The 18,135-nt window shown below is 30.3% G+C and overlaps 1 protein-coding gene across 1 annotated transcript in view; it reads right to left on the reverse strand.

The window, feature by feature from the left end:
* The window catches only part of LOC139495691 (nardilysin-like), a 33,027-nt gene extending 14,924 nt beyond the window's left edge, over nucleotides 1-18,103 (reverse strand). The window contains exons 1-17 of the mRNA XM_071284027.1: nucleotides 17,877-18,103; nucleotides 11,645-11,843; nucleotides 11,084-11,165; nucleotides 10,596-10,696; nucleotides 9,942-10,068; nucleotides 9,045-9,140; nucleotides 7,655-7,777; nucleotides 7,370-7,427; nucleotides 6,770-6,803; nucleotides 6,315-6,354; nucleotides 5,769-5,916; nucleotides 5,250-5,370; nucleotides 4,624-4,740; nucleotides 3,727-3,831; nucleotides 3,181-3,337; nucleotides 1,641-1,691; nucleotides 331-377 (exon numbers count right to left, since the gene is read on the reverse strand). Of these exons, the coding sequence (XP_071140128.1) occupies nucleotides 331-377; nucleotides 1,641-1,691; nucleotides 3,181-3,337; nucleotides 3,727-3,831; nucleotides 4,624-4,740; nucleotides 5,250-5,370; nucleotides 5,769-5,916; nucleotides 6,315-6,354; nucleotides 6,770-6,803; nucleotides 7,370-7,427; nucleotides 7,655-7,777; nucleotides 9,045-9,140; nucleotides 9,942-10,068; nucleotides 10,596-10,696; nucleotides 11,084-11,165; nucleotides 11,645-11,843; nucleotides 17,877-17,950 (1,680 nt within the window). The 5' untranslated portion in view covers nucleotides 17,951-18,103. The remainder of the gene's footprint in view (nucleotides 1-330; nucleotides 378-1,640; nucleotides 1,692-3,180; nucleotides 3,338-3,726; nucleotides 3,832-4,623; nucleotides 4,741-5,249; nucleotides 5,371-5,768; nucleotides 5,917-6,314; nucleotides 6,355-6,769; nucleotides 6,804-7,369; nucleotides 7,428-7,654; nucleotides 7,778-9,044; nucleotides 9,141-9,941; nucleotides 10,069-10,595; nucleotides 10,697-11,083; nucleotides 11,166-11,644; nucleotides 11,844-17,876) is intronic.
* Between the last annotated feature and the right edge of the window lie 32 nt (nucleotides 18,104-18,135).

An 18,135-nucleotide genomic window follows, 5' to 3' on the forward strand; every position in this document is an offset into this window, starting at 1 on the left:
AAACTATTTGTTCCAAATGATATTTAGTTACATTGTGAGCAATGGAAGAATCATCAAAAGCTTGCAGCCAACATACTGAAAGTCATAATTTTACACCCTGGTGAATATTAAGTTAATCAATGGATGGATACCCTAATCGTTTGTTTTTATATTTCTATAAGATTAATTATAGGTAAACAGTGGTGGTAAAAACATTTACTGTGAAGTCAGTAAAGGTTTTTTAACTATTTAAAAAAAACAAACTTAACCAACTCATTAGGAGTATATTTTTTAAAAAATTGATGAGTATTTTGAAATATTTATTTGATTGTCTAGTTCATACTTACTTACTTTAGTACAAGACTCTTCTTTCACTTGTTTAAGATCAAAATCTGTGGCTACAAAAATATCACTTAGTGAGTTAATAACATTATAATCATTATCATGCATATGGTATCTAAGGATACAGACTACACCTTATTTTTTGTAATTATAATAAAAACGCAGCAAATTAAACATGCAAAAAAATTGAGAATGAAAATGGGGAATGTATCAAAGAGACAACAACCCAACCATAGAGCAAACGACAGTCTTTTAACATTCTTAACAATGAAACATAAACTGTTTATGCTAATGAATGATGTTTTAAAGAAAATCATTTGTTGTGGAAGCTGTACCAAATTGAGTTAGTGCCAAAAAAAACCAATGCTTAATTTTATTGTTTAAAAAACTACTGCTCACTGATGATACCCCCGCTGCAAGTGGATAATTTTAATAGTGTAAAAATATGCAAGTGTTCGGTAAACAGGAAGTCGTTGAGTGATGAATCTGAAAACGCATCACACAGTATAGCTGACTTATTCAAACCCTGAAACCAAATTTCAGAAATCCTTGTATTGTAGTTCCTGAGAAAAATGTGACGAAAATTATCAACTTTGCTATCATGTGTAAAATCATACAAGTGTTCGGTAAACAGGAAGTTGTCAAGTGATGAATCTGAAAAAGCATCACACAGTATAGCTGACTTATATAAACCCTGAAATCAAATTTCAGAAATCCTTGTATTGTAGTTCCTGAGAAAAATGGGACGAAAATTTTTAACTTGGTTATCGTGTATAAAATCATACAAGTGTTCGGTAAACAGGAAGTTATCAAGTGATGAATCTGAAAACACATCACACCGTATAGCTGACTTATATAAACCCTGAAACCAAATTTCAGAAATCCTTGTATTGTAGTTCCTGAGAAAAATGTGACGAAAATTTTCAACTTGGCTATCATATGTAAAATCATACAAGTGTTCGGTAAACAGGAAAATGTCAAGTGATGAATCTGAAAACGCATCACACGGTATAGCAGACTTATAAAACCTTGAAAGCAAATTTCAGAAATCCTTGTATTGTAGTTTCTGAGAAAAATGTGACGAAAGATATTTATGGGACGGATGGACTGATGGACTGACGGACTGATGGACAGACAAAGGTAAAACAGTATACTCCCCTTTTTCAAAGCGGGGGTATCAAAGTGGGTGTATTATTAATAACACATTTTAATTAAAAATGCAGACTACATCTCTACATTTACATGTGTAATCCTTAAAAAGAAGGTTGACATTTAAAAGGGAAAGAAGAATCAGTTTTGATGCTATATTAATACTTTACCAATATACTTATTTGGCTCAGGGAAGTGAAGTTCTGGATTTTTCTCAACATCTGAAATTGAAATAAGAAATAATAAAGAAAGAGAGCAAATAAAGTTGAAATATTATATTTAAAACTATTTTTTTTAAATAAGAAAGACATTATAAAACATTTCAAATCCTTGCTCATTGTTTATAGGTCTATCAAATCCTTGCTCATTGTTTATAGGTCTATCAAATACTTGCTCATTGTTTATAGGTCTATCAAATACTTGCTCATTGTTTATAGGTCTATCAAATACTTGCTCATTGTTTATAGGTCTATCAAATCCTTGCTCATTGTTTATAGGTCTATCAAATCCTTGCTCATTGTTTATAGGTCTATCAAATCCTTGCTCATTGTTTATAGGTCTATCAAATACTTGCTCATTGTTTATAGGTCTATCAAATACTTGCTCATTGTTTATAGGTCTATCAAATACTTGCTCATTGTTTATAGGTCTATCAAATACTTGCTCATTGTTTATAGGTCTATCAAATACTTGCTCATTGTTTATAGGTCTATCAAATACTTGCTCATTGTTTATAGGTCTATCAAATACTTGCTCATTGTTTATAGGTCTATCACATACTTGCTCATTGTTTATAGGTCTATCAATGATTATACATACCTACTCAAGTTAAATGTGCATATTCTAAATATATTAAAATTTGATAGAACTAAGTTTCATCATCCAAAAAATTCATCAAAATCTTTTCATTTGTATTCAAAATGTAAGGTACACAAGCCTTGTATATTTGTAGATATGATAGAAATAAGCTTCACCATTTGGACAATCTACAAAACGTCTCCAAATGTGCTAAGAAAGTGGAGCTGTATAATAATTTGATTTTTTTGAATCACTATACAAACAGCTGTTGGAAATTTATAGGTTTATAATTTTGAAAGTCTTGAAAAATTCTAAAAACATGGTCATGAAGTTCAAAGGCTTTGAATGAGTTGATTTCATAAAATGAGTATTTTCTTTTTTCCAGCCTTGTCTGCAATCTAACTGATTGATTGATTGACTGGTGTTTAAAGTCACTTTCAACATTATCATGCTATTTCTTGGCTGTCAGATTTTCTTAGAGGAGGAAGCCTTTAGAGAACCACTGACCTTCTGTAGGAAAATCCTACTCAATTAAGATTGGAGACAAGTGCACCTTCCATTTGCAGGATTCGAACTCACCACCTCAGAGTTGACAGGTTATTTATACAGTAGTGCAACTACTTAGACCACTTGGCCACAGAGCCCCCTCCCACTCCCCTTATCATCTAAATAAACATTTACAACACTATAAGCAAGATTTGCACTTTGTCTAACCAGTACAAATATGCACATTATGTAAGTAGTGGACAGTTTTGTGAATTTCCTGCCATTTTGGAGAATTATTTAAGAGAATCCATGACAAAATTTCAAAACTTTGAAATTGATCTTTGTGGTAAGGAAAGCTTTAAAATACTTACCTGTGACATAACAATATTTTAAAATACTAGAAACCTTGCTTCTCTTTATACTTACTTTGTAAATTTAACATTAATTTCTCGTCAAAGTCTTCCATGCAGTATTTAACTTTGTAGTATTTTTCTTCTACTGTACAAAGTTCTTCCAATTCTTTAGCCATTAATGTTACATTACAATGCTCTGGTGTCATATAATCTAAAAATGATTTCACCATCTGTAAAAAATAGTGATGGTTAGCCTAAATACAAATAAAAAGTTCTTACTCTGCTGCCTAGGTAGACCATACACATAAGCTTTTATTACACCTGAATTGAATGGGAAACTTGTTTTATAAAATGTAGCTAGTTCTATGTTTGGTATTCTGTTGATTTGTATCTGTGAAATAACAAATTCCAAGGATTTTACAGATAGCGGCAAAGATATATTCTAAACTCAACAGAATAACATGCTTAATAATTATGTTGCCAATTACTGAAATTGCTCATCACAATTTTCATTTTTTCTGATGACATAATACTATTGGTTCTTTGAATAAATATTTTAGAACTGACCAAAATCTTGTCTAAAACTTTTGCTTTCCTATAAAAAATTTTGATATATTACCTTTTCATCATACTGATAAAACTGTGATCTTCCAGTTAAAACATCCTCTTCTGAAAAAAACTGCATGTTTTCTGCTACTTTCTCTACATATTCTAAGGGGTCAATCTATAAATAGAATCAGCATTTTAAATTATTCAAAAATAAAAATACAGAACCAGCATAAACAAACTTGGAATAACAGTATATGTACAAGGCTTTTGGAATTGTGAGGCTGGCTTTATCAGAAAAATTTTGATGTAATTCTAGAGGTTACATAGTCTTAATCTTGATGTTAGAAGGTAAGGTGTATTTAACCTGTCATCTATGCATACTTATCACATGAAATAATTACCTAAAGTGAAAGGTATTTCATCCAATAAATATTTTAACAAAACACATTTGTTCTTTTCAAATTGTTTCAAAGGATTTTTTCAATAACTGTCCCATAAGGTCCATTATAAAAAAAAATGTTCTGCAACTTTGATCCAATTAGAAGCCAGTATGATGATATCTGATCATGAATTCTAGCAATAACTAGTTCAATTAAGCCATATCAGTCATTAAATCAAGATATTTCTATATATCTTTTAATGTCTATCTATAGCAAAGGCAGTCCTTTCAAAGGCATTTAAACCTCTTCTTAAAAATTACATGTATCAAAATAAGTGTTTATCCTATTTTCAAGTTTTTGTGAAAGTGAACATATTGGTAGCTAGACAGAAACATCAGTTATACATATACAGGATACATAAAAACCGATTTCCCAAATGGTGTCAGAGAAAAAGATTTATCAGTTAAGTTCATAATGCAGGCTGGATGCAAAATGCACAGCGATGCAATATCTTCCATCAGCTCCAAAAAAATCAACTTCAAGTCTGATAAAAGTTAGTTTAAATGTAAATAACACTAAATTAATACCTTTTCTCTCCACCTGAAGTTTGTTTTAGCAATCAGTTTTTGTTCTTCATAAAAAGATGTCATGCTTATAAAATTTTCTCTCAGCATACGAAGGTATTCAAATACAATCACCAGAACCTGTAAAACAATTTAGTCAATATTGTTTCATGTTAATAATTAAGTTTATTAAAAAGTTTTTTTTACTTCTTTGGCATTTAACAAGTTCATTATATACATGCAATCCCCCTTGGATATACTAAAAAATTATGAAGAAACTAAGGTTCCAACCACTTCACGCAAAAAATAACCTGAATTTTGCTATTGTTTAGGTACCCTCATTTAATACACCTGATAGCCTTTCTATGTTTAACAGTTTTTATACATCCCTGGCTTTCACTATATGGGTTTGAGCATGCCTGATAAAGGTAAATCTTGGAATGAGTTTTCGATGCATAAATTATAACATATATGCTGATCATTTCATTCTATGGGTTTTCTGCATTCATTTTTATTTTTCAATTTTTTTTTATCATACTCATATTTATTAATGGACCTGATATATGTCTGAAACAGTTTTAAATTACGTAAAAAAAGTTTCATAAATTGTTTTAAGCTGCAAGTTAAAGGTATCACAATTAATTCCATACTTCTCTGTAATGTTTGAATCCTTCAGGTGTAAGTTTGATGGAAAATAGAAACCAGCTCCATGTTGAGTTGAAATCAAAACCATCAAATGATATGTTTCCTGTCATTCCTACTGCCCATGTTCTTCAACAAAAATAATGTGTTAATGAAAAACATCAAGAATAATCTTTCATAAAAAAGGCACAAAAATCAATCAAAGGACTCATGAACTTAAATTATTCTAGACATTGTAACTGGAAAAAAACAACAAGTTAGATAGTTTAAATGAAGTTCTGTCAAACGAAGACATTCAACATTTTTTGTGCGGTATATGAGTGTATATTTGCATTTATTTGGATACTGTTTGTTGGCCTCTTAAAACATTTTTTTTTTCCATTTTCAGATTGTTCTATCATTGAATTATGCCCAAAATGTTATTTAGGACTCCTTCACTCTTTGAAGAAATAAATCTATATGAACCCATATTAAAATGATAATGCATGAATATGTTAAGAAACTTAAAAACAAAATTTCAAACTTACTTCTTCTTAAGGAGTGATAAAATACTGCCTTTTCCTTCATGAGTAATTAAGGCATCTAGGATATCAAGTGGTTTAGTCTTATACAGATCACCAACAGGTGGACAGGCCCATGAGACCCACAGCTTGTGTACATTGTTCACAGGTAAAACTATAACATAAGACAACATATAAAAGGTAGATCAAGTGATCTAAGATTAAAAGAAGATTAAAAAAGACAAAAAAGAAGGAACCAATATAACGTATCAATTTTAAGTTTGGTAACATTGTATAAGTTTGCTTTTTTTTTTCTAGTTATGCAAAATGATAAAAGGAAATAAAAACATATTTCAATAGAGCCATAAAAAAGCAGTATTTGACTCACATTCTTTAACATCATTTTCAAAAATTATTTTTTCAACAACCTATATGATTAATGTGAAAAACCACTAAGATGCATTATATGTTATCATGTAAAATGTTAAGTATACTTTTTTTTTTAAATGTCAAAAGGCAAAGGTTTTTTTTAAGCTTTTTCAATGCTACAGGTTAAATATGAATATCTCTTACCTTTTATAATTTTGTGAAAAGAAACATCAGGGAAAGGATCCTGTAAGAAGAAAAAAGTCAAAGAACATGCAAATCAAAAGTTATATGGCAGGTCTTAGGAAGTCTATAAACTTGTCTAGACTCCGTTTAATTTTAGATACAGTATATAGTATAACATGTCAATTGTTGAAAATGGTAAGTTGACTTATAGATGTATTTTCTAATTTTAATATATTATCAGGGTGCAGTAGCATGATCATATACCCCAACATCTCATTAGTCATTGTTTACTTAAGAGTTTGAAGTCTTGCAGTTCAGTCCCAAGTATCTTTCTTAAGTATGACAGACTAAGTTTCTGTATTGCAAGCATTGTATATTCAACCCAAATGAGTAAATTTCTTTTTAACAAGAACAATAGTTAATTAATAGCCCTTCTTTTATAAAACAAATTTTTGACTTGATTAATAAAAACCTACCTTTTGACTGTCAAAAACTGGCCTTGGAAAATTACTGGAAAATGCATAAAACAAATATAGATTTTTTTTCTCTTCATGAATAAGTGAGGAAACACTAGAGTGTGTTTTAAAAGTGATCCAACATTTCAATTATTTTACTGGGTAAAGATTACTAAACATTAAGACACAAGGAGCAAACCTCATCTTGAAATCTTAACTTAACGTCTGAAGTAAAAACATAAAGTCACAGTCAGATAGTAATACTAACTGATGGACAAGGAGTTTCAAGGTCAACATCTATTATACAAAATTGGCTTCAAAGAGGTAACAGTACGAATAAGATATCAAGATGTTTGCAAATTTTCAACATCATCATTGCCGCTACTGGTAGAAAATTAATACATTTTTAATTGCCGCCTACTACAACTTTCATTGAGAAAACATTAAAATTGGTGCTAATCATGATCTGTTTCTTACAAATTAAAAAATCTTACAATATTATTCTTTGAGCAGAACTATTTTGTCTTCTCTCATTCAATTGTCATTGATTTTTTTTTTTTATATCTTTTCCATAATTATCATACTTCATTTTCCTATATTTTTGGTTCACTGATTACTTACTTATTAGGTACTGATGAGAAAATATCCTTCACATGTGTTTCCATCTTGTCTAAGGTATCTGGAAAAATTTTAATAATTAGTTGTGTTAAAATCTTTATTCCCGCAAAGGAAAATAATGAATTGATGTAGAATTGCTCCAGATTTTTTTTAACATTTAAGACCAAGACTTTATATTAAAAACTTTGAAATCATAAATAAAAATCTTATGAGAAAAACTATAATAAATATTTAAAATGAAAACAAATTAAGAAAAAATATAAAGACAATTTATAATAGATATTATACCTTTAGAGTAAACAGCTAATGTCATGTACTGCGCAGAGTACAACCTCTTGTAGAAGTCTTTAAGTTTACTGTAAATGTTCAGTCCTTGTTTCTTTGGAGTATCACGTAATGTTTCAGCATTACCTGAGAAAAAAGGACAATGTAAGTTTGTTGTAAACTTAGATAAACTAAACTTATTAAGTTTTATCAATAGTTAAATTTCAGCACAGTCAATAGTCTACTACAAGCTGTTCCTATGACTAGGGTTTTGTCAAGCGCATGTAGGAATTTTGTGTTATGAACTGATACATTTTATTATAGTTCACCTTAAAATGCCAGATTTTAATTTGTTATTATGAGGGAATATATAAAAAAGAAGATGTGGTATGATTGCCAATGAGACAACTATCCACAAAAGACCAAAATGACACAAACATTAACAACTATAGGTCACTGTACGGCCTTCAACAATGAGCAAAGCCCATACCACATAGTCAGCTATAATAGGCCCCGATAAGACAATGTAAAACAATTCAAACGAGAAAACTAACGGCCTTATTTATGTAAAAAAATGAACGAAAAACAAATATGTAACACATAAACAAAAGACAACCACTGAATTACAGGCTCCTGACTTGGGACAGGCACATACATAAATAATGTGGCGGGGTTAAACATGTTAGGGGGATCCCAACCCTCCCCCTAACCTGGGACAGTGGTATAACAGTACAATATTACTCTATTTCATGTCTCAGCAGGAGATTTTTTTTATGCCACCCTCTTGTGCAGATTAATATAAAAATCTTTAATTTAAAATACAATGAATAACATCAATAATTTTACTCTTAAATTCAAAATTGAAAAGATAATGATAGAAATTTCAGTATAATAAATTAAATAACGCAAAAATGTGAGGGTGGCAGAGCAGATTGTTACCCCTAGAATCTGCTGTTGTTAACCTCTCATATAGGTGTTATTTATAACCTTAACTTGTTCTAAAGGTTCCCAGATCATTATTCTTTGTTACAGGAAAATATAGACAGGTCATTTTCAATCCTTTAAACTGATTTATGACATAAAAATGCTGGTATAGTTAATTTCTTTTTTTAACTGCATAATTGTATACTTTGAATTATCTCAAGACTATTAAAAGTAGATATGAATAAAAGAGATGTGCATAGGGTGTTTGCAAAAATACAAGCATCATTTGAACATAAAAATCAAATGATATCTATTTAGTTTTGTGGATGTTATTAATATTAGAATAATTGTAATCATAGATATGCAGGAATACATATTTGTGACATCATGAATTGGTTTTATACATTATAAACCTTTTGGTTGCCATGATCCTCACCAATGATATGACGAAAAATATAAGAATGAAATTATCAAATTCTGAATTTTTTACCTATCATAAACATTCTCATGACATGATTTTCTCTGGCTAAGAGGGAAAACAGCTGACTTGCTCTGGAGTCATCATCTGTTAAGTTCATCAGAAACTCTAATACAAAAAATATCAGTATATACATAAGTTCTGTAAAGCAACACAAACAAAGCTTCAATTATATTTCAAAGGAAAGGCTAAATAATATTATCATACTTCATGATAAGAGTGAAACTATTTACCTATTTTCAATAATTTGAGGTGTGGACTCAGAATTGGACTTTATATTCATATAACTAAAAGACAAGAAGCTGTGGTTTGTTGTAATGCAAACCTAGATGAGAGGTTAACGATTTAAATCATCAATAATCCGTGTACTTTGTACTTCCATTGTTTAATTTATAAAAAGAAGTAAGCATTGATTACTAGTCCTAGTATTCTAAATGGAGAATGACTAATATTCAATTGTAATCTAAAAATATAGTTAGTATTGAAAAACTAACTTATTGAAATAAGCTATGTGCTTGTATGGTAACTTTGAGTGGATATTATTGAGTAAAATTGTGTTTCTGTACAGTAATACATGTAATACACAAGACATCAACCATTCAACCTTACAAACACAATTCTACATTGTGAGTCTGACCTTATTCCCATCATACTTAAAATATTTTCAGGGAAAAATTTGAAGTAAACTTTTTAAAACTACAAAAAGTGTTCGTCTTAATGTATATTATTTCATAAAGTTCATGTAACAATTGAAATTCTGGAAATATGCTTCTACATACCACTGTCAACAGCTTCTACAACTGTCAACAGCTTCTACATACCACTGTCAACAGCTTCTACAACTGTCAACAGCTTCTACATACCACTGTCAACAGCTTCTACATACCACTGTCAACAGCTTCTACATACCACTGTCAACAGCTTCTATTTCTCTATCAACTGCATCTTCCTTAAACAGTGGGCTGATAAAAAAATTAGCAAATCTGTCTAATGCTCTGTAAAAGTACTTCTGTTCTACTCCAAAGTAAAAACAGGTCTAAAATAAAAGTATATACCAGTATGAATATAGAAATTATCAAAACAATTCAAGAGTTGAAAACATTCATTTTATATTTTTCATTCAATTTTTAAAAAACTTTAAGTTTTTATCATCACAAGATTTTACACACATGTCACATCTAAACCTTCAACGAATATCTTCTTCTCAGAATTCACTAAGTCAATTGAATTTGAAAGCCATCATCCTTAAAGCATTTTTTTCCTTATTTCATTACAATAACTTGCAAACTTTTCTCAGTTATTGTCTATACTTCTTGTAAATAAAATGATAAAGAGCTAAAGAGCTGATATATGGTAGAATGGAGTCACAGATCACATATGAGTTTCATCAATCATGAGTAATTTTTAGTCAACATAATTACATTCATGAGACCGTGAAAAATTCATGAAATTTACAATTTGTCAGATATCCTTGTATATAATGAGCAAAAATTGGGTATAACCATTAACCCAAGTTTATAGTACTGTATACTTTAAATCATTTATACTGATAATTAATTTAACCTTTTCTGTATCTGTCCATGCATTTGTGTCTCCACCACGTGTACTGATATAGTCATCCAGTTCATTTTCTCCTGGGTATTTACTGCTTCCCATGAATACCACTGAAATATAACAATTGTTGACACACTTAAATGTCTTGTCTGCTGTATTATTAGAGTTATTTTAACAATCTCTTAAAATAAAATCATAATTAAATGATATCTGTCAGATCCTAATATTTTTCTAATACGGAAGTATCATAGTAAGTATTGTTGCATGTAAACTATCATTCCTGATACAACCAAATTGTTGTTGATCCTTTTGTCTTTATATGGTTACAAAAAATAAATCTGCCTGGTATATAGATAAGACAGCAATCTAATCAATATTTGTTATGTTGTCTGAACATGCTGAAAAGAATTTTTCAGATTCCTTCACAATATTTTTCTGTAATAAAGAAAACAATTATATTAAATTCTTATTAAAAACTTCTTGTTTTACAAACTTACTATGTTCAAGAAAATGGGCAAATCCTGGAATGTTGTCTGGGTTGCAGAAACTTCCAACTCCAATACACAAAGCTGCTGCTGACTATAAATATAATAAAAAAATATTTATTAGTTATATATGTACATGTAACGTAAACTAACTGAAAATCTAATCAAACCAATTCACAGACATTTTGTTTCTTAAGAATAACATAATCTTGATAATATTTATATATTGTATGATAAATTCAGTTTTTGAAGAGTACAGTTTTTATAGGTTCTCTAAGTAATCCAAAAAAAAAATAAGCAATACTTTAACAGTTATAAATAATCAAAACATCTCAGATCAATCAAATATTGTTATTGTGTTATAATTTGTATAAGTTTCTTTCTGTCTGCTCTGCATAAGACTACATTGTGATAACTTTCTCTGTTTATCCTCAATGAAGTTCTATTATGCGTCTATAATGTATCAGCTTGCTGTAGATAATTTTTAATAACATTTTCTCCATTCATCTTGAACCAAGCCTAAATATGTGTGACTGTCTATCTGTTTGTGTAAGACTATGCTTAAATATATACTTTTCTCTCAATCTGCTGTGAATTGGCAATATTTTCATCCATCTCTTCATCTGAGTGTTCATCCATTTCCATTTCATCATCCCCCACCTCTTCCTCTTCTGATTCCTCTTCAGATTCTACATCCTCATCAACTACACTCTCCCCTTCTTTTAGATCAGATATCAATAATACCCTTAATCCATTATCAAGAGAAATGTATCTAAAATATAAAGCAAATGTACATGTATAATGATTCTTTTTCAACCACATAACACACATGTGTATAGAACACCACATTCATAACTTTTAATCAAGTTTGGTAAGTGTTTTGCTATTCATTTTTTTTAGTTGTTTCTAAATAAAGTGAGATTTTGAGTCTTGATGTTGTTGTTTTTAATGTTCAATAAATCTTTAAAAGTTTATCATGTTTTGTGTAGATTTTGCTATCAATTTTATTTTTTCATTGTTTAACCAGATGCTCCGCAGGGCGTAGCTTTATACGACCGCAGAGGTTGAACCCTGAACGGTTAGGGCAAGTATGGACACAACATTCAAGCTGGATTCAGCTCTAAATTTGGATTGTGATTAAATAGTTGACACAGCATAGGTTTCTGACACAGAATGAATGTGTTCTAATGAACTTAAAATTTTTGTTTCTCTTAGAGCAATTCACTATGCTGTTGAATATTAATCCTCTCAAAAAAATGTTTGAAGAAATTTTCTTTTTTATTTATGAAATTTCAAATGAGAAAAATTGAACCCAATTTTTTTAATCACATCCCCCTTTCCCTTATTCCAAAACTAATCTCAATTAAAATTTCTAATGGAGTTTGCAACAATAACTACTCATTTAAATACATCATAAAATATTAAGATGTAAAAAAACTGCTTGTTATCACTGAATGGTAAAGATTATTTTAATTTATCAGTTGGTAGTAAAAAGTGAATATACATTGTATATTGTATATAACAAAGATTTAAGTTGATTCTGGACAAAGAAAGATAACTCCAATTAAAAAAAAATCTTGCTATTGCACAATATTTTGCAATTAGATATTTCTTGCTTACTATTCTGGACAAAGAAAGATAACTCTAATTAAAAAAAAATTTGATATTTCACAATATTGTGCAATTAGATATTTCTTGCCATTGCGCAATACTGTGCAATTGAAAAGACTTGCTATTACACAATACTTAATATAATAATTTTAGATCCTGATTTGGACCAACTTGAAAACTGGGCCCATAATAAAAAATCTAAGTACATTTTTGGATTCAGCATATCAAAGAACTTCAAGATTTCAATTTTTGTTAAAATCAGACTAAGTTTAATTTTGGACCCTTTGGACTTTAGTGTAGACCAATTTGAAAACAGGACCAAAAATGAAGAATCTACATACACAGTTAGATTTGGAATATCAAAGAACCCCATTTATTCAATTTTTGATGAAATCAAACAAAGTTTAATTTTGGACCCCGATTTGGACCAACTTGAAAACTGGGCCAATAATCAAGAATCTAAGTACATTTTTAGATTCAGCATATCAAAGAACCTAACTGATTCATTTTTTGTAAATTTAATTTTGGACCCTTTGGACCTTAATGTAGACCAATTTGAAAACGGGACCAAAAGTTAAGAATCTACATACACAGTCATGACAGTTAGATTCAGCATATCAAAGAACCCCAATTATTCAATTTTGATGAAATCAAACAAAAGTTTAATTTTGGACCCTTTGGGCCCCTTATTATGTTGGGACCAAAACTCCCAAAATCAAACCCAACCTTTCTTTTATGGTCATAAACCTTGTGTTTAAATTTCATAGATTTCTATTTACTTATACTAACGTTATGGTGCGAAAACCAAGAAAAATGCTTATTTGGGTCCCTTTTTGGCCCCTAATTCCTAAACTGTTGGGACCTAAACTCCCAAAATCAATACCAACCTTCCTTTTGTAGTCATTAACATTGTGTTTAAATTTCATTGATTTCTATTTACTTAAACTAATGTTATTGTGCGAAAACCAAGAATAATGCTTATTTGGGCCCTTTTATGGCCCCTAATTCCTAAACTGTTGAGACCAAAACTCCCAAAATCAATCCCAACCGTTCTTTTGTGGTCATAAACCTTGTGTCAAAATTTCATTGATTTCTATTAACTTAAACTAAAGTTATAGTGCGAAAACCAAGAAAATGCTTATTTGGGCCCTTTTTGGCCCCTAATTCCTAAAATGTTGGGACCAAAACTCCCAAAATCAATACCAACCTTCCTTTTGAGGTCATAAACCTTGTGTTAAAATTTCATAGATTTCCATTCACTTTTACTAAAGTTAGAGTGCGAAAACTAAAAGTATTCGGACGCCGGACGACGACGACGACGACGACGACGACGACGACGACGCTGACGCCAACGTGATAGCAATATACGACGAAAATTTTTTCAAAATTTGCGGTCGTATAAAAATCAAGTGAGATTCTTGGGTTTTTATTATTTGTTGAATAAATCTTAATCATGTTAATCATGGTTTGATTAGTGTATTGCTATAAAAAAATCTTTTTGTCTTAATAAAATGAGATCAAAGGGGCCAAACTGTTAAAATCAATTATTGTTCATGTTTTTCATCTAAAATCTTCAATATTTTACTCATACCAAGCTAAATACATGCTGTATTTACTTCAAAGCAAGTTAAAACAAGAATCCTAAATTCAAAAAATAGTATAAATTTCAAAACCTACTTTGATATTTGAGATGACAAAAGTATTGCTTCTTTTTGTAGATTTAGAACTTTGAACACAAAAATTCCTATTGAAATTGGTAGATGGAAAAATATTCAGAGAGAAAATCGTATTCTTACTGTGTGTAATTCTGTTGTTATTGGCCATGAGTTCCATTAAATGTTTGAATGTTAAGCAATAGAAAAAAGTAGACAAATGCTACTAAAGAATCATTTTGTAAACAGACCAAATAACTTAAAATTTCAAGGTCTAATGAATAGCAACAATCTGTCTGAACTAAACAAGCTGTGAAAGTTTATAAGAATAATTAATAAATGCTTTTTTTTATATATATATAAGACAAGTCTAAATTGAAAACTACGTTCAAACCTATGACACACAATTTTTATATGTGTGCATGTAAAACAAATTTCGTTGTAGAAGGGTCTAAATACAGCACAAACAACATTTTCCAAAAGACCAAAAAAGTGAAAAAGTATATATATATACATATATATATTTAGTTTATATACATGTACATATTGAAAATATCTGATAATTCAACTTGAAATTGAATTAAAATTAGGTGCATCGTGTACAATGAAGGGTGAGAATCGGCCTAGGGGGCAATGTGTACTAAGGGTGCAAAAGTGTATTGGGCAGGAACAGACCTGAAACCCTTCTCATTATTGCTGAATCTCATTCAAATAAAAGTCTGAAGTTGAAACAGTGTAATGTTTTTCTTCAATGAATCCAGAATCCAGATTCCTAAATGACACGCTATGTCAGGTCAATAGGGCGTGACATGATCATATATGGAATGTCATCTTTGTTGGGCATGTGAGGACACAGACATCAAACTGTCGTATTTTCTGGCACACGAAATGCAACATTGAAAAACTACCAGCAGCAAGAGGGTTAAATTATAAGTTACATAAATGTAACCTGGTAACAGTGACACTAACAGATATCCATCTAACCTTCTATAAAGCGCATTATAAGGGGACAAAGTCCCCAATACGGTGGAAAAATCTTTTTAAATTGGGGGGGGAAAATCCCCAAATTTTCATTCTACTACCGTTAATGAACTCAAAATCGTTAACTTTTTTATTTTCAGACTTTTTGTGCAGAAATCTACTTCCTTTTTCCGGTCTCGTTTGCATGAGACTTTGAGTAAAATATATATTTATCAGTCTAGTAAAATATAGGAAGGAACACAATACCAATTTCATTTTTAATAATTCTTTGATATTGTAACGTGAATGAGATTTCCTGAGTTCACATTAGAAAACAGAATAAGTTACTAATAATATAGATTTAATATCAGCCAAATAATTTAAGCACAATTTACAATGAATAATAATACTGTAAGGTACTGGTAAATGTTACATAAAAACAAATAGGTATTTAATTGTGCGGTGTAATTTATAAGTAAATACTTAATTTGTGGCAAGATTGACAAATATTTTATAATGATTTTTTACAATTGTGGCAGTAATCCACTATACTTATACCTCTGGTCACAAGTCAAAATTTTAGTTTTTACCAAATATAAAGGGGGGAAGCATTTCATCAGCTATGATATAAATTTCTAGTACACGTTTGTACATAGGTTCAAGATGATGATGATAATTATTAAGTTAATCAAATTGTTAATGTGTAAAACACTGGAAGTGAAATGAATTTTTCATTTGTTTACATTTTGTTGTACAAGTGTTACAGCAGGGAGTTTAAGTAATTACTCATGGCTTACCTTCTTCATGCTATATATCATGTAATTCCTGTGTTAAGGATCATTTCTTGTAACCAAATATTCATATTTAAATGCCTGATATACATAGGAAAATACTTCGACTGCCATTGTTTATTTACGGAGACTTTGTCGTCTGCCATTTTGTGGGGACCGAAACATGTGTTTTTATATCTTTAAATACCAATTCGTCCCCTGGACAATTGATCTTATATTGTATTTTTGATACCACAGATAAGATATTTTATAAGTATACCCTGCCGGACACAAATATATTGTAAATATTTAGATGGTTGAAATGAACTATGTTGTATGTTATTTACTTATTATGTACTAACGCAGATCATCTGCTAAATCAATGTGAGCACAGTGGTGTCCGATTGTTTATTTCAAGCTTCTTTATCTATATTTTACATGCTATAGCTTTGTTTTGATATTTTATGTATAGGGACAATGTTTGGACAACTTAAGATGATATGTATATTATGTTTTTCATTATCTGAAATTTTTATAGTTCCGGCTTCCTGGAAAGGACAAGTTTCCATTGGATTAGTATGTCACGTGACAATTACAATTTAGTATATAAACGCGAGCACTCAGCAATGGCAGATAGCCTTAAGTTTTGCTGGTGGCAAGTTCAAACCTTGAACAAACAAATAAAGCAATAATAACCTATAGGTGAGAATTAGGATAACATAATGAAGTTTAATGATCTTTAATTAGCCATCTTTTGTACAGTAAGCTCTCTCCCACCACGTCGGACACCACAAATATGTCTTTAAGGATTTATGATTCAGTACACTTGAATGAACTGTTTATTTATATAGTTTTACAAATGTTATAATGTTACATACTTTTAACAGTGAGCAAATAAAAACTGTTAACATTGAAAGGATAACTTTATTTTATTGAACTTGGATACATACAAAAAGTACAAGAATTTACACTGATGAAAACAATAGATGCTGGAGGACCCTTGTTCAAACATAAAAACTATGGAAAGACGTTAGGAACAAAATTAGCTCAGGAACACTGGAATACAAGGGATCGCTCAATACATACCATGCATACATATTAAACATTCCGAAGACCATACCTGACAAGTAATCAAGGAGGTTTAATAAAAATGTAGAGTTGCTACAGGAGTCATATACTGTATTTAAGTGTTATCAAAGTAAACTACTGAGTATAGGACAGGATTCTCGGGTGGCTTACAATACTTTAAATGTTTAAGAATGACGAAATGAGACATAATGGTGGTTGTAAACCTAGTATCAATAAAAATATCAACCTGAAGAAGGTGATGTTCAGTGTTTGTCTTTTCTCAGTCAGTTCGTATGTGCAGAACTAACGCAAAACTTCCTAGTCTGACGTCACAAGACATCAGAACGGCACAGGCCGGTCCTACCGGAAGAAGAGCGGTAGGCCCGGTAACCTGATAGCTAACTATGGCCAGTACAGCAGTTTAGAAGCTATATTAATCACAAAGTGGGTTATGATATGAATAATTTCTTAGGTAAAACCAACCACCATTACAATATGAAAAAAACGTTACCTGATGATATTGATAGCGATTTTTTATAAAATTGAGAATGGAAATTTGTTTACATTGAATAACTTAAATTACGTTACAACTAAAATCCCTCACAACAGAACCAAAATCAGAAACATTACGTTTTTTCCGTTTCTTTTTTAACAGATTTTGAAGTGAAAATATGTTTGAATTTAAAAAAATAATTCATACATCGTCCCCTTTTCACAGGTAAAGCCTGCCTCATATTAATTTACCTATACTTTCTGTCATCATTTTCTGATTGTGTTATGCAATTTGACATTCTAATTCTTTTATTATCTGCAGTCATTTTATCAGTTAGTTATAACATCTCTTCAAATCTTTGTCGAACACGTTGAACAGATTTGTTGACTTTTTTTTTCTTCAATGTACTTTTTAGGCTTGAGTTGTAAGTACGTATAACGGTATAGTAAACGTTTAAAGTGAGTAGATTTTTGAGACAGTAACGTGTTCATTTTCTTTTTTTACAACTAC

This window comes from Mytilus edulis, chromosome 1 (assembly GCF_963676685.1).
Source record: "Mytilus edulis chromosome 1, xbMytEdul2.2, whole genome shotgun sequence".
NCBI classification, from domain to species: Eukaryota; Metazoa; Mollusca; class Bivalvia; order Mytilida; family Mytilidae; genus Mytilus; species Mytilus edulis.